General features: G+C 39.5%; 1 protein-coding gene across 1 annotated transcript in view; it reads left to right on the top strand.

The window, feature by feature from the left end:
- l(1)G0196 (inositol hexakisphosphate and diphosphoinositol-pentakisphosphate kinase) overlaps positions 1 to 14,325 on the top strand; it is a 475,031-nt gene that overhangs the window by 361,386 nt on the left and 99,320 nt on the right. Inside the window, exon 19 of the mRNA XM_080268869.1 lies at positions 5,709 to 5,935. Within this exon, the coding sequence (XP_080124995.1) occupies positions 5,709 to 5,935 (227 nt within the window). The remainder of the gene's footprint in view (positions 1 to 5,708; positions 5,936 to 14,325) is intronic.

Consider the following 14,325-nt stretch of genomic DNA (forward strand, 5'->3'; position numbering starts at 1 on the left):
GCAGTACTAAATTGCAACTTCAGGATTGCATATGACGTAGTTAACAGCAATGAAAGTTACAAAAAGAGCCTAAACTATAAAAAGGGAAAGTAACATGACCTAAAGAAGTACCGTACTTCTTAGAAATTGATTGGGAAAAGGAGCTTAGAGGACAAGATTTAAATGCTTTATATAAAAAATTCTGTGAACTTTATGAAATAGGAGTCCAGAAGTACATCCCACAACACAAAGAAGCAGAAAAGAAAATAAAGAAATGGTTCAATACAGAATGTAAAAAATCAAAAGAAAAAAGAGATTTGTTGTGGAATAGATACAGAAGACACAATTTGAAAGGGCATATAACAATTATAAACAGGCAAGAAATAATTATACAAGAATAAGGAGGGAAGCCCAAAAACAGTTTGAGGAGGATATCATAAATAAAAGTAGTGATCAACCGAAGCTATTTTACAGCTACATCAGAAGCAAAACCAAAGTAAAAGATAAAATACAAGTCATTACGGACAAGGGAATCATCTATACACAAGAGAAGGATATTTGTGAAGCATGAAACAAGAATTTCCAATCAGTTTTTACAGAGGAAAAAAATTTTGAGAGGGGTTATGTGGAACATGCATGCCCACACATACTACCAGATATACAAATAGCAGAAAAAGTAATACAGGAGGAGCTATGTAAATTAGACAAAGGAAAAGCAAATGGTCTTGATGAAATTTCATGTTGAGTGCTACGTGAATTTGCAAAGGAGTTAAGTAAACCATTATTTTTAATTTTCAAGAAATCTTTGAGACAAGGTAAACCACCTGATATTTGGAAGAAAGCAAACATTGTTCCCTTATTCAAGAAAGAGAATAGACAAAATCCACTCAACTACCGACCAGTATCACTGACCAGTGTTGTAAGCAAGGTATTAGAAAAGCTTATAAGAAAAGTTTGGGTAAATCATCTAGAAGAACACAATATGATAACAGAAAGACAGTTTGGTTTCAGAAAAGGAAAATCATGTGTTACTAATCTGTTGAGCTACTATGACAGAGTAACAGACACATTACAGGAAAGAGAAGGATGGGTGGACAGTATCTATTTAGATTTCAAGAAAGCTTTTGACACAGTACCACACCAAGGACTTTTATGGAAACTGTACCATAAAGGAGGAATTTGACACAAACTGTAATGTTGGATGCAAGATTTTCTTATTAAAAGAGAAATGAGAACGGTACTAATGGGAAATTACTCGTCATGGAGAGAAGTGACTAGTGGAGTACAACAGGGCTCAGTGCTGGCACCAATCATGTTTTTGGCGTATATAAATGATATAGACAGTAACACTGGAAATGAAAGCTGTCTAAATTGTTTGCAGATGATGCAAAAATACAAAGGAGAATTACTAACACAGACTCTTGTAAAGAGCTAAAAGAAGAATTAAATAAACTTCATGAATGGAGTAATACATGGCAAATGGAATTCAATGTGGACAAGTGTCATGTAATCAAGTTTGGTAAAAGTGTAAAAAGATCTGATTGGGATTATAAGTTAGGAAATAAAACCCTACACACATCAGAAAGAGAGAAGGACCTAGGTGTGATTATCAATAACAGACTATCTCTGGCTGACCACAGCAGTGAGAAGATACAGAACATGTATACACTGCTTGCAAATGTGAGAATAGCATTCACATACATAAATGAAGACATGCTAAGGAAGATAATAACATCATTCATCAGACCATCCCTGGAGTATGCATCAGTAGTCTGGAGTCCTCATCTCAAAAAACACATAGACAAGACTGAAAAAATTCAAAGGGCCGCTACAAGATGGATACCAAGCTTAAGGGATCTAAGCTACGAAGAAAGACTAAATGAACTGAATCTACCAACACTACAGGAGAGAAGGAAAAGAGGTGACATGATTATGCTATATAAATGCATATCAGGGAAGGAGAAAATAGACATAAATGATTACTTGACCTAAGGGGAAGCATCAGCAAGAGGACACTGCAAAAAACTGCATAAGAAGAGAGAGGATTAAGATGTAAGGAAATTTAGTTTCCCAAATAGAGCAATTGATCAGTGGAATGCACTACCGAATGAAATAGTGTGTGCCAAAACAATTCACAAATTTAAGGATATGTACGATAAATTTGGTTTAAGACATGGGACAGTACGAGCTTGACTCATTCTTGTAAAGATACAATTAGGTAAGAACACACACACACACACACACACACACACACACACACACACACACATTTGTGTATACCAAGAGTAAGAGGGAAAGAAAACAGGAAAAAGAAGTGGTTTAATAGAAGGTGTATGATAACAAAAAAAGAGAGAGATAAGGCGTGGAACAATTGGAGAAAGAGAGGTAACAACAGAACAAAGGAAGAATATAAAAGAACAAGAAATGAATACACAAGAATACGTAGAGAAGAAGAAAGGAATTTTGAAAAAGGTATAATAGACAAATGCAAGGATGAACCCAAACTGTTTTTCAGATTTGTTAATGGCAAACTGAAACAAAAGGAAGGAATCACCAAATTGAAAGTAGAAGGAGAGGTCTATAAGGATGCAGCAATGCAAGCAGAAATAATGAACAAACGTTTCCAGTCATTTTTCACTAATGAAAAGGAGCTTGTGGAAGGGGAGTGAGTGATTAGAAATGTACCGGTGATAAAAGATATAAAAGTGGAGGTACAGGAAGTGTATAAATTACTGGAAACTCAAGATGTAAGGAAAGCCCCAGGACCTGATGGAATTTCTAATTGGGTACTGAAGGAATGCAGAGAACAACTGGCGGATAAAATTCACAGTTTAATAGTGTGTTCTCTGGAAGAGGGGAAAGTGCCATAAGAATGGAAGAGGGCAAATGTGGCACCAATTTACAAGGGAGGAAACAGGGAAGAACCGCTGAATTATAGACCAGTGTCTCTAACCAGCATGGTCGCAAAATTGTGCGAGAGAATCCTGAAAGACAGATGGATAAAATATCTAGAAGAGATGAATATTTTGGCTGAATGTCAGTTTGGATTCAGAAGTGGAAGGTCATGTGTTTCTAACTTGTTGAGCTTTTACTCAAGAGTGATTGACGTGGTACAGGAGAGAGATGGTTGGGTGGATTGTGTGTACTTAGACTTAGAGAAGGCCTTTGACAAGGTACCTCATAAGAGACTCATGTGGAAACTAGAATATATAGGAGGACTGAAGGGGAAACTTCTGGAATGGATGAGAGACTTTTTGAGAGACAGACAAATGAGGACAGTAATAAAGGAAAAGATGTCCGGATGGAGGGAAGTAACAAGTGGAGTCCCTCAAGGCTCGGTGTTGGCGCCAGTAATGTTCCTGATTTACGTAAATGATATGGTAGATGGAGTGAACAGTTATGCAAGTCTGTTTGCTGATGATGTAAAGATCTTGAGGAAGGTAGAGGTTGAGGAGGATTGTAAAATGCCGCAGGAGGATTTGGATAGGATACACGATTGGAGCCGGATGTGGGAAATGAAATTTAATGTGAAGAAATGTAAAATATTGGAAATGGGTAAAAGTACCAGGAGACCATCACAGAATTATTTGTTGGGTAATGAATTAATCACAAAAATGAGAGAAGAGAAAGATTTGGGAGTGCTGATCCAAGATAGTTTGTCACCAGAAAAGCACATTAACAAGATAGTTGGAGAGACTTATAAACTCTTGTCTAATATAGGAGTAGCATTTCATTATATGGATGAGGAGATGATGAAAAAATTGATAGTGGCCATGATCTGCCCCAGGTTAGAATATGCAGCAGTAGTGTGGTGCCCACACAAAAAGAAAGATATAAACAAGATTGAGAGAATACAAAGAACAGCAACCAAGATGGTCCCCAGTCTGGCAGACCTGTCATACAGAGAGAGGCTGGAAAGGCTGGATTTGCCTTCCGTAGAGGAAAGGAGAAAGAGGGGAGACATGATTGCAGTGTTCAGGACCATGGTGGGAGTAGATAAAATTGACAAAGAAGATCTGTTTGTATGGGATAAGAGAGCAACAAGAGGACATGGAATGAAATTGAAAAGTCAAGCTGCTTGAAGTATATCAAGAAATATAGCTTTCCTTACAGAAGTACAGACTTATGGAATAGCCTGGACAAAGAGATCGTCCAGTCTAAAAACTTAAACAAGTTTAAAGCTAAATTTGACTTATTGAGAAACAGCGACGGAAACCCACGAGCATAGTACATTCCGTGTATATCACAATTGTTTATATTAGGTAAATACTTAAATATTTGGAACGACTTAGACAAAGAGGTGGTGCATGAGAGAAACATTCATGTGTGTAAAGGTAGACTTGATAAATGTGGATATGGAGACAGGACAACACGAGCATTGCTCAATTCCTGTATACTACAAATAGGTAAATACAAATAGGTAAATACACACACACACACACACACACACACACACACACACACACACACACACAAAATCCTTGGTGCAACATACAATACATCAGTGTCTTTTAAACAACACATCACAAACATTAAAAATAAAATAACACCAAGACTCAATGCTTTGAGGTCACTTGCCCATACAACATTCGGACACAACAAAGAAACTACCACCGCAGTGTACAAACAATACATACGTTCAGTGATGAATTATGCAAGCCCTGCCTGGGCTTCTAACCTCACCAAAACACACTACAACTCTCTGTAGACCATTCAGAAAAAGGCCCTAAAAATAATCACAGGCTGCACAGCTACTACACCCACAGACCACCTACATCAAGAAACCAAAGTCCTCAAAGCCAAGGATCACCTAGACATGAGAGGCACCCAGTTTCTTACTGCAGCCTCCACAAACCCACAGCATCCACTACAGTACATGGCAGCACATCCACCCACACCAAGGAACATCAAAACAACACCCAGCATACGATACCATACAGAAATACTGTCATGTCTACCCCCTCGCCCACCTCAGACCAGCTTCCAGAAGCACATCCACACTCAGATCACTCGCCGCTCCATTCAGTCACTTAAACACAACACAGCTGTATGCATGGCCTCCTGACATCCACCCTTCTGAATCCTATCTTCCTCATGAGGACAGGGTCCACCTGGCCAGGCTGAGATGTGGGCATCATCCAGCCCTCTTAAGCTACCAGAAGAGGCTGGATGACTCTGTTGCTGATACCTGTCCAGGATGCAACAGCACCTCATTCTATTAAGCACATTGTGGAAGACTGCATTGCACACAATCACCTACGCCAACAACACAATATACACTCTTTGAGAGCTCTGTGGGAAAGCCCGGTCTCGGCCATGGCCTTCCTAAGGGGCTCGGGGCTGTTTGGCCAGACTGCCTAGGGAACTACTACTACTACTACAACAGCAACTACAGGGCTGCACCTTTTGGACCAAGGAAGGCTCAGTGCTGAGTTACTTTAATCCAGATCATTTATACCATGGAAGGCCACCCTATGTCCCTGGCAGCATTTACTCTTCATACTAAGAAAAAGCTCTGGTCACCACATGGATTTCAGCCATAAATGTTTGACATTTCTTTCAATATGACATATCTTTCAATTTTGTGTTTTACATTTTTCTGGATGTTACCTACTCCATTCATTAGTGGGAAATAGGTTTGGGATGGTGATTATGATACATTTTGAGGAGACAGGATTGAAACTCTAATGCTGCGTATTGTAAATTTGTCTGTACTTTATATTTTGCAGAACTGCCCCTGTATCATGGAGAGTCATGGGAATTGATGCAGAGACGGTGGGCAAAGCTGGAGAAGGATTTTCGAACAAAAAACACCAAATTTGATATATCGAAGATTCCAGATATATATGATTGCATCAAATATGATCTGCAGCACAACCATCATACTTTGCAGTTTGAACATGCTGAAGAGCTGTATAAGTGTGCTAAATACTTAGCAGATGTTGTTATTCCTCAGGTAAGAAAGGTGTCATATCATAACTCTTTCAGTACAGTCATGTCATTTTCATTTGTAACTTTTTTGTTATTACTATTTGTTTTTATGTTTAATGTGTTGCCACCTCTAGGCGATGTGATGCAATAATTGAAGAATCTCTTGTACAGAAGGGATAACAATTCCCATTTAGCTTTCCAGTATGGTGATGATGTAGCACCTGCATAGTGAGTATATAATATTTTTGGCCTGTCTGTTGGTCTGTCTGTTCATTTGTTTCTACTCTAACTTATGAAAGCCTTAAACTATCTATTCATCTATTGCCAGATGCCTTAATCCCTAAAGGGGTGGCCACAAACAAATCACCTCCTTGTTGCCCTTTCCCCCTCCATATCACTGCCCTGCTCCCAGTTCATCCCCCCTCTCCTCTCTCATTTACCTCTCCACTCCATACATCCATCTCATCCTTGGCTTCCCCTTTGCTCTCCCCCCCTCCACATCACTCACATTCTCTCTCCTTGTCAGTCTCTTGCTTTCCATCCTCTCCTCATGGCCAAATCACCTCATTGTGTTTCTCCTAATGCTTCCTATCACATTCACTTCCACACCACATTGCTCTTTTACTTCCTCATTTGTCATTCTGTCTCTTCATGTGACTCCACTTGCTGCTCTCAGTTAACTCATTTCCACTGTCCTTACTCTTGTGTCCCTCTGACAAGGTCCAAACTTAACTTCCATACGCTAGAGTTGGTATCAGAATACTGTCATGCATTAACTTTTTCACTTCCATGCACACCTCCCTGTTTCTTATCACTGCTTTCAAAGAACCAACAACCCTTCTTCCATGTTGTACGACTTCAAGCACTTCACCCTCTAAACTTCCATCCTTACTCATCACAGTACCGAAGTCTATTCTATTCTATTCTATTGCCAGACGCCTCAATCCCGTTTGGGGTGGCCACAAACAAATCGCCTCCAAGTCGCCCTGTCCCCCACCATTTCACTGCCCTGCTCCCAACTCACACCCTCCTCTCTCATATACCTCTCCACCCCATCCCTCCATCTCATCCTCGGCCTCCCCCTCCCTCTTCCCCCCTCCACCTCACTCATATACACTCTCTTCGTCAGTCTTTCACCCTCCATCCTCTCCACATGGCCAAACCACCTCAGTGTGTTCCTCATAACGCTTCCTATCACATCCACATCCACACCACAATGCTCCTTTATATCCTCATTCGTCAGCCTGTCTCTCCACGTGACTCCACAGGCTCCTCTTAAATAACTCATTTCCACTGCTCTCACTCTTGACTTGTGTCCTTCCAACAATGTCCAAGCTTCACTTCTGTACGTTAGAGTTGGTATCACAATACTGTCATGTAGTAACTTTTTCACTTCCATGCTCACTTCCCTGTTTCTTATCACTGCTTTCAAAGAACCAGCAACCTTTCTTCCCTGCTGTACCCTTTCAAGCACTTCACCCTCCAAACCTCCATCCTTACTCATCACACTACCCAAATACTTAAACGTACTCACATTTTCCAATTCCTCACCATCCAACCTCGCTGTACATTCACTAACTTCACCTCTCTCAAAGACCATCACTTTACTCTTCCCTACATTCACCTTTAGGTTCCGTTTCTTACACACTCTCTCAAACTCATCCACCAAGCCTTGCAGCTCCCCTTCGTCTTCACTCAACAACACAGTATCATCTGCAAACAACAGTACAGGAAGTTTCCAAACACTATCCTCTCTCACCAGGGCCACTCCAACATCCACTACCCTACCTTGTACCTCTTTTATTACCCCATCCATGTACAGATTGAACAACCATGGAGACATGACACATCCCTGTTTCAAACCAACTTTCAAAGAGAAAAATTCACTTAGTTCACCATCCACACGCACTGCAGCCTTCGCACCATCGTACATACTCTTCACAGCATTCAACAACTTCCCATCTACTCCATATATTCTTAACACTTTCCACAATCCTTGTCTATCCACCCTGTCATATGCTTTCTCCAAATCCATGAAAGCCGCATACAACTTCTTTCCCTTCTCTAGAAACTTTTCCACTAAAGATCTAAGAATGAATATCTGATCTACACAACCTCTTCCCTTCCTAAAGCCTCCCTGTTCTTCTCCAACTAATTTCTCTGTTCTTTCTCTAACTCTGTCTATAAGTATCCTACCATACACTTTTCCTATTATACTAAGAAGACAAATGCCCCTATGATTACCACACACTTTTCCTTTGTACAAGGGAATAATTATACCTGACTTCCAATCCTCCGGGACTCTACCTTCCTCCCAGGCCAATCTGCACATCTTCCACATCCATTCTACTACTATCTCTCCCCCATGCTTCAGCATTTCACCACACACTCCATCAATTCCTGGGGCTTTCCCCGATTTAACTTTCTTCATTGCTTCCACAACTTCTATCCTACAGTACCGAAGTACTGTACTTAAATGCACTCATATTTTCCATTTCCTCATCCTCCAACCCCACTGTACATTCATTGACTCTATTTCTCTCCTTGACCATAACTTTACTCCTCCCTACAGTCATCTTTAGATCCTGTTTCTTACACATTCTCCCAAACTCATTCACCAAGCCTTGCAGCTCCCCTTTGTCTTCATGTAACAACACAGTATCATCTGCAAACAATAGCACAGGGAGTTTCCACACACTGCCCTCTGTCATTAGGGCTGTTCCAACATCCACTACCCTTCCTTGTATCTCTTTTATAACCCCATCCATATACAGATTGAATAGCCATGGAGATTTGACACATCCCTGTTTGAATCCAACCTTCAGTTCACCATCCACACTCACTGGAGCCTTAGCACCCTCATACATACTCTTCATGGCATTCAGCAGCTTCTCATTTACTCCATATATTCTTAATACTTTCCACAGTCCTTGACTCTCCACTCTGTCATATGCTTTCTCCAAATCCATTTTCAGTAACCCCATTTTCAGTAGCATGGTGGCTCAGCCATTTGTAGGATTAGTTTGGATATGAAGATATACAAAAGAAGACTATCCCAAGTAGGTAGCTGACCCCCATTTTAAGAGCATTTTCTTTTCTTTTAAGGGTATCTTATTCAGTATGTGCAAGACTTCTTGTAATGAAAGTGCATGGCAGTGTAAATGTTGGAATTGGGAAGATGTGTGTATACCAGGGGTCTTTGATTTTTTTTTTTTTTTTTTTTCCCATGGCATTTGAAATAATCTCAAGGTATTTCAGGTCTGGATTGTTGTGGGGGTGTTGTATGTAGATGTTTTAGTGCAGATGGCAAGGAGGGTACTGTGGAGAATTTAGGAAGTGGAAGAAAGGTCCTGCACCAGAAATATGCAGGTTCAGGTGGCCTATTGGGATATAAAGGGTGTAAATGATGCATGTAAGAGACTAGAAGTGGTAAATATGTTTAAGAAAACAAGATATACTGTGATTTTTTATTTTGCAGATAAACAGAGGAAAGAAAATCAGATTAAGTAAAAATATATATTTCTGTACACCATATTACAGTTTTTTTTTTTTTTTTAATGAATGGAGGGAGGAAAAACAAAGGAAAAAAAAAGTAAGTCCATGTGCCTAAATGCATCCTCCATTCATAAAATACTTATAACAGTTGGATTTAAAATTGAGAGGATTAAATATATGTGGGAAACAACTCCCAGGAAGTGAATTCCAGAGAGTGGTAGGTTTGGGGATAAATGAATTTTGATAAGCAGTGGTTCTGCATTGTGGGGGAGAGAGTGTGAGTTCATGGGCACTCCCAGCTGCCCAAGTATTTCGGGAGAAAATGTAAAGGGGAGGCACAATTGAAGCCAGTTCGTTAGTGCACTTATGGTAAAAATATCGATAAAACAGTGCTAAAGAAGCAACATCTCTACGTACTGATAACGGAGGAAGGTCCTGCGTTATGGCAGGATTATTGATTAAATTAATGGCTTTATTTTGAATTATGTCCAACTGCCTCAATGCAACCACTCCACATCCACTCCACAGTGGTGAACAGTATTCGATCTGAGAACTCACATGACTTTTGTATATTGTGGCCATCTGCTCATCAGTGAAGAACTCACGAACTCTGTACATATGTCCCAGTTTTTTAGAAGCATTTTTAGCAAGGGATTTAATATAAGCTGTCCAGCTTAGGTTGGGGTTTTGAGTAACACCTAGGATATCAATTGTAGTGGATATGGGAATACTGACATCATTTAAAATTATGTGAGAGTCTGAGGGATTCTTTCTATTGGAGAAATTAATGTATTTAGTTTTCTGAGCATTAAATGAGACCAGATTTTTCTGTCCCCATTGATTAATTTTAGAAAGGTCCTGGTTCAGAGAAATTGCTGTGTTTATTTGGGAATTTATAATATCAAATTGTGTAAAGGAGGTACTAAATGTGAAAGAACTGTGAAGGGTCGAGTCATCAGCATAAGAGTGTATTGGGTTATGCGTGACAGATAGGAGGTCATTTATATGAATGAGAAGGAGGGTTGGCTCCAAAACTGATCCCTGAGGTATGCCAGTAATTTATGAAATGAAATTGAGAATAAATTCGATCTACCATGACCCGTATTTTTTTACTATGAAGGTAAGAAGAAATTAGAGGAACCAGTGATGCAAGGCCATAGTGTGACATCTTAGACAATAAGGCCCGGTGCCATACTCTGTCAAATGCTTTTGAAATATCAAGTGCTACTGTGTGTGTTTCACCATGTTGGTCTATTGTTTTGTTAATCTGATGGGTAAGAAGGCAAAGAATATCTATAGTTGAACATTCCTGTCTAAATCCATACTGCTGATCATTGATCAATTTATTGTTTTCTAGATGCTTGACTATGTGTTTGTTAATTAGTGTCTCAAAAACTTTACCAAGAATGGAAGTTATTGCAATTGGTCTGTAGTTCGATGGATCAGAAGTTGCCCCATTATTAGGAACAGGATGGATATTTGCTTCTTTCCATAGGGCTGGAAAAATTGAGGTACAGATGCATAAGCAGAAAAATTTTGCTAATACAGAAGCCAACACTGAGGAGCAATTTTTAAGTACTATTGAAGGAATTTCATCTGGACCAGTGGCTTTGTCTGTTGATAGATTCTGTAATACGGCTTGTACGTATCTGGTGTGAATCATGAAAAGAGGTATTTGAGGGGAATCAAAGTCAAGTACAACAAGAAGGTTGGCTTTTCCGCGTGGGTCACTTACTAGATTTCCATTGGGAGACTGTAACGGTGGAATGGAAGAGGTGGTAGTGAAGTTAGGTTTGAATGAATTAAGGGTTGACCAGAATATTTTGTTATCATTTGGATTGTTTAGTAGTTTGTTAGCTTGTCTATGTAGAAAGTTTGATTTAGAAAGATTGATAATAGTTTTGGCATGGTTTCTGATATTTTTATAATAGTTAAAGGCTTCTTTGGTTTTGGTCTTTATATAAGTGTTATAGGCTATTGTTTTATGTTCTGTTACTCTAGCACAATTGTGGTCAAACCATTTAGGAGAATTACATCTTTTTCTGTAACTATGATGGGGAATGAATGTTTCCATGCCAACTTTAATGAAATCCTGTATGTGGCCCAATGTGGAATTTGCATCATGGGAGAAAAAGGAGGTCCAAGGAACATCCATGAGAAAATTTTGAAGTCCCTCCCAGTCTGCCCTGTCATAGTGCTATTTAGTCATCACGACAGGTTCAGAGCAGGAGGGTGTGGTAGGTGTGAAACTGGTGGCTTGAATCAGACAATAATCAGAGGATCTGAGGGGGGACTTCACTTCGACATTGTAATTATCTGAATTGGTTGTTAGAAACAAGTCCAATAGGTGGGGATTTTGATTGGGGTTGTCTGGTACACAGGTGGGTTGACTGACTACAGTAACTGGGTGAGATTAAATGAGTCTGTAAATAGCTCACATTCAAGACCAGAGTCATCAGTTCTGGGTGAATAAGTGAGCCATTTGACATTATGGACATTAAAATCACCAAGAATAATAATTTCTGATGCATTATTAATGTTGAGGACACTTAGTTGTAAAGACAGAGAGTCAAATAAACTCGGCTCTGAAGGGGCATTAGGGGAACGATAAACACAACAGAAATACTTAATTTTACCAAAAGAATTTAATTTGTATATGGAATAGTCGAAAAAAGGACAATTAAATTTAGTAAACTCCTCCAGGGCATTTCTGATTTAACAAGGCAACATACGCCTCCTTTGGGTCTGAAATTTTGAATCAAGATATAACCAGGAAAATTAAATCTAGCTAAATCAGAGGTGGAGCTTACTTGTGTTTCTGTCAGAAATAGCAGATCAGGGGATTCAAACTGGAGGAAATTTTGAACAGAGTTGATGTTGGAGTGAAGTCCCCTAATATTGCAAAAGAAAATTTTACTGCACTGACGAGCAGATTTAGGGCACTGGAACACTGGAGGTGGCACAGTCGCTTGATGACGACTGGGAGGGCCCTGTGCAGACAATCCAGCCCTGCCGGTGGTGGTCACCCGAGAAACCACCGCACTGATTCCCAGTATAGCAGCAGCCACGGTTTTTTTTATGGGGGGAGAACAGGGATGTGTTGTGGAATGGGTATGATATGTAATGACAAGATCAGTGTTTTTTAGAGAGAGGATAACTGGTTTAAGGTAATGTAATATAATGTGGATGTGTGTGTTGTGTAAAGAGGGCAGCCTGATGCCCTCTGGTGTGTGAGGCAGAAAGATATGTAACCAGCTACCAAGGCCTAGGAGAGAAAATGGGATCCAGGCTATTTCTTGAGTCTCCCATAACCTTGGCGGTAGTACTTCCCTGGGCAGGGCTGCCTAAAAAACATGTAACAGTTGGACTTGAACTCCTCTAGGTTGAAGTACGAGGGGAATCTAATCTGGGGAAATGAGCTCCAAAGAGAAGCAGTTCAGGGAGTTAAGGAATTCTGATAAGCATTACTTCTGCAGTATGATAATGTGAAACAAATATGAAAAAATATGCAGTGAATGAGTGGGAGGGTGTGAAGTGTATAGGTCAGGTATGAGTATTCTTGGGCCGTGAAAGGAAGGAGTTGCTTTGTTGTTGAATGATGAATGACTGAGAGGATTGAAAGATTATAAATGTTTCAGCTTGATTTGTATGTATGTGAAGCTCCAGTTTGAGATGGTTAAATGGCAGTGATTGTTGTGTATGCCGAATGTGATTATAAAAATGAGGAAATAAAAAAGCCTGGTTTTAGGACCAGTTGGATGCAAATAATAAGAGGACAGATGCACAGAAGTTACAGAGTTTTTGTAATGAATGACATGAATAGGAGAGTTTACACTGGTCCTGTGAATCATGTAATGGATTGTTACAGAGTACTAGGTGAAAATGGTATCAGATGATGACCAAAAGTCATGTCCAGATAGGAGGCTGTACATTTGTAATTCATATGTTAAGCACAGAGTCACACAGATATACATGGCAAAGAGAATCTGGAGAGAATGTTGACGGAGGCCTAATTGATTATGTGCTTGTAAAGAGGAAGATGATTCAGAGTGTCTCTGATACAAGGGAGGTGAGAGGACAGTACAGTGGTTTATGTAATCGTATACAATGATATGTAGTGTAAGCCAGAGAAGAGTGGCCAGAGTGAAACACTGAAAATTGATAAGATGAAGAAAAGAGCATTAGCAGATGAATTCCATGTAAAAGTAAAAGAGATGTGAGAGTCAGTGAATTGTAGGAAATGGATTGGGAAAAATTTGTGAGTGCATACAGGAAGTATTTCGTTTGGAACAGTGAAGCTGTGTGAGTTGTCATGAGGTTAACAACTATACTTGTTTTACTCTAAATTGGCCCAGATTTTTGTCTTTATGTAGCTTATTTCACATAGCCCAGTTGCAGAAAATTACAATGGTATGGCTCTACATCATTTCCATAACACCTCTTAATGAGTAACATCATATTCCAGTATTAACTCTATCAGGTTTCAACCCCGGTCAGATTACGTCTGTCCTAGAGTCAGTTGTTCTCACGCTGACCTGCAACTTCATGATAATTTTCTTTGATCAGTCTGTGTTAATACGTTTTTCATGACAGGATGCTGGTTTTGATGTCATTTTAAAGCTGAATAGTTGTACTGTATCGTAGTAGGTTCAAAAAAGGAAAAAAAAAAAAAAAGTCAAAATGATAAGCTGAAGTTAGGCAAAAACCTAAAATTTTATACCTTGACATAGAAAAATATCTGCCAAGAATAAGGTAATAAAGATATATAAACCTGGTTTGAGCCAAGCAAAACTACAATAAATTACCTTTACAATTATATGTAGTTTATGGCAATTTATGCATGTTACTGTGCAGCAAAGCGAAAGAAAAGAGATGTACAGTTTTATATGATTCTCGGCTGCATATTTGCTTAGCAATCTT

Source organism: Coenobita brevimanus, chromosome 30 (assembly GCF_032717465.1).
Source record: "Coenobita brevimanus isolate Jiangsu-jjx chromosome 30, ASM3271746v2, whole genome shotgun sequence".
Lineage (NCBI taxonomy): Eukaryota > Metazoa > Arthropoda > Malacostraca > Decapoda > Coenobitidae > Coenobita > Coenobita brevimanus.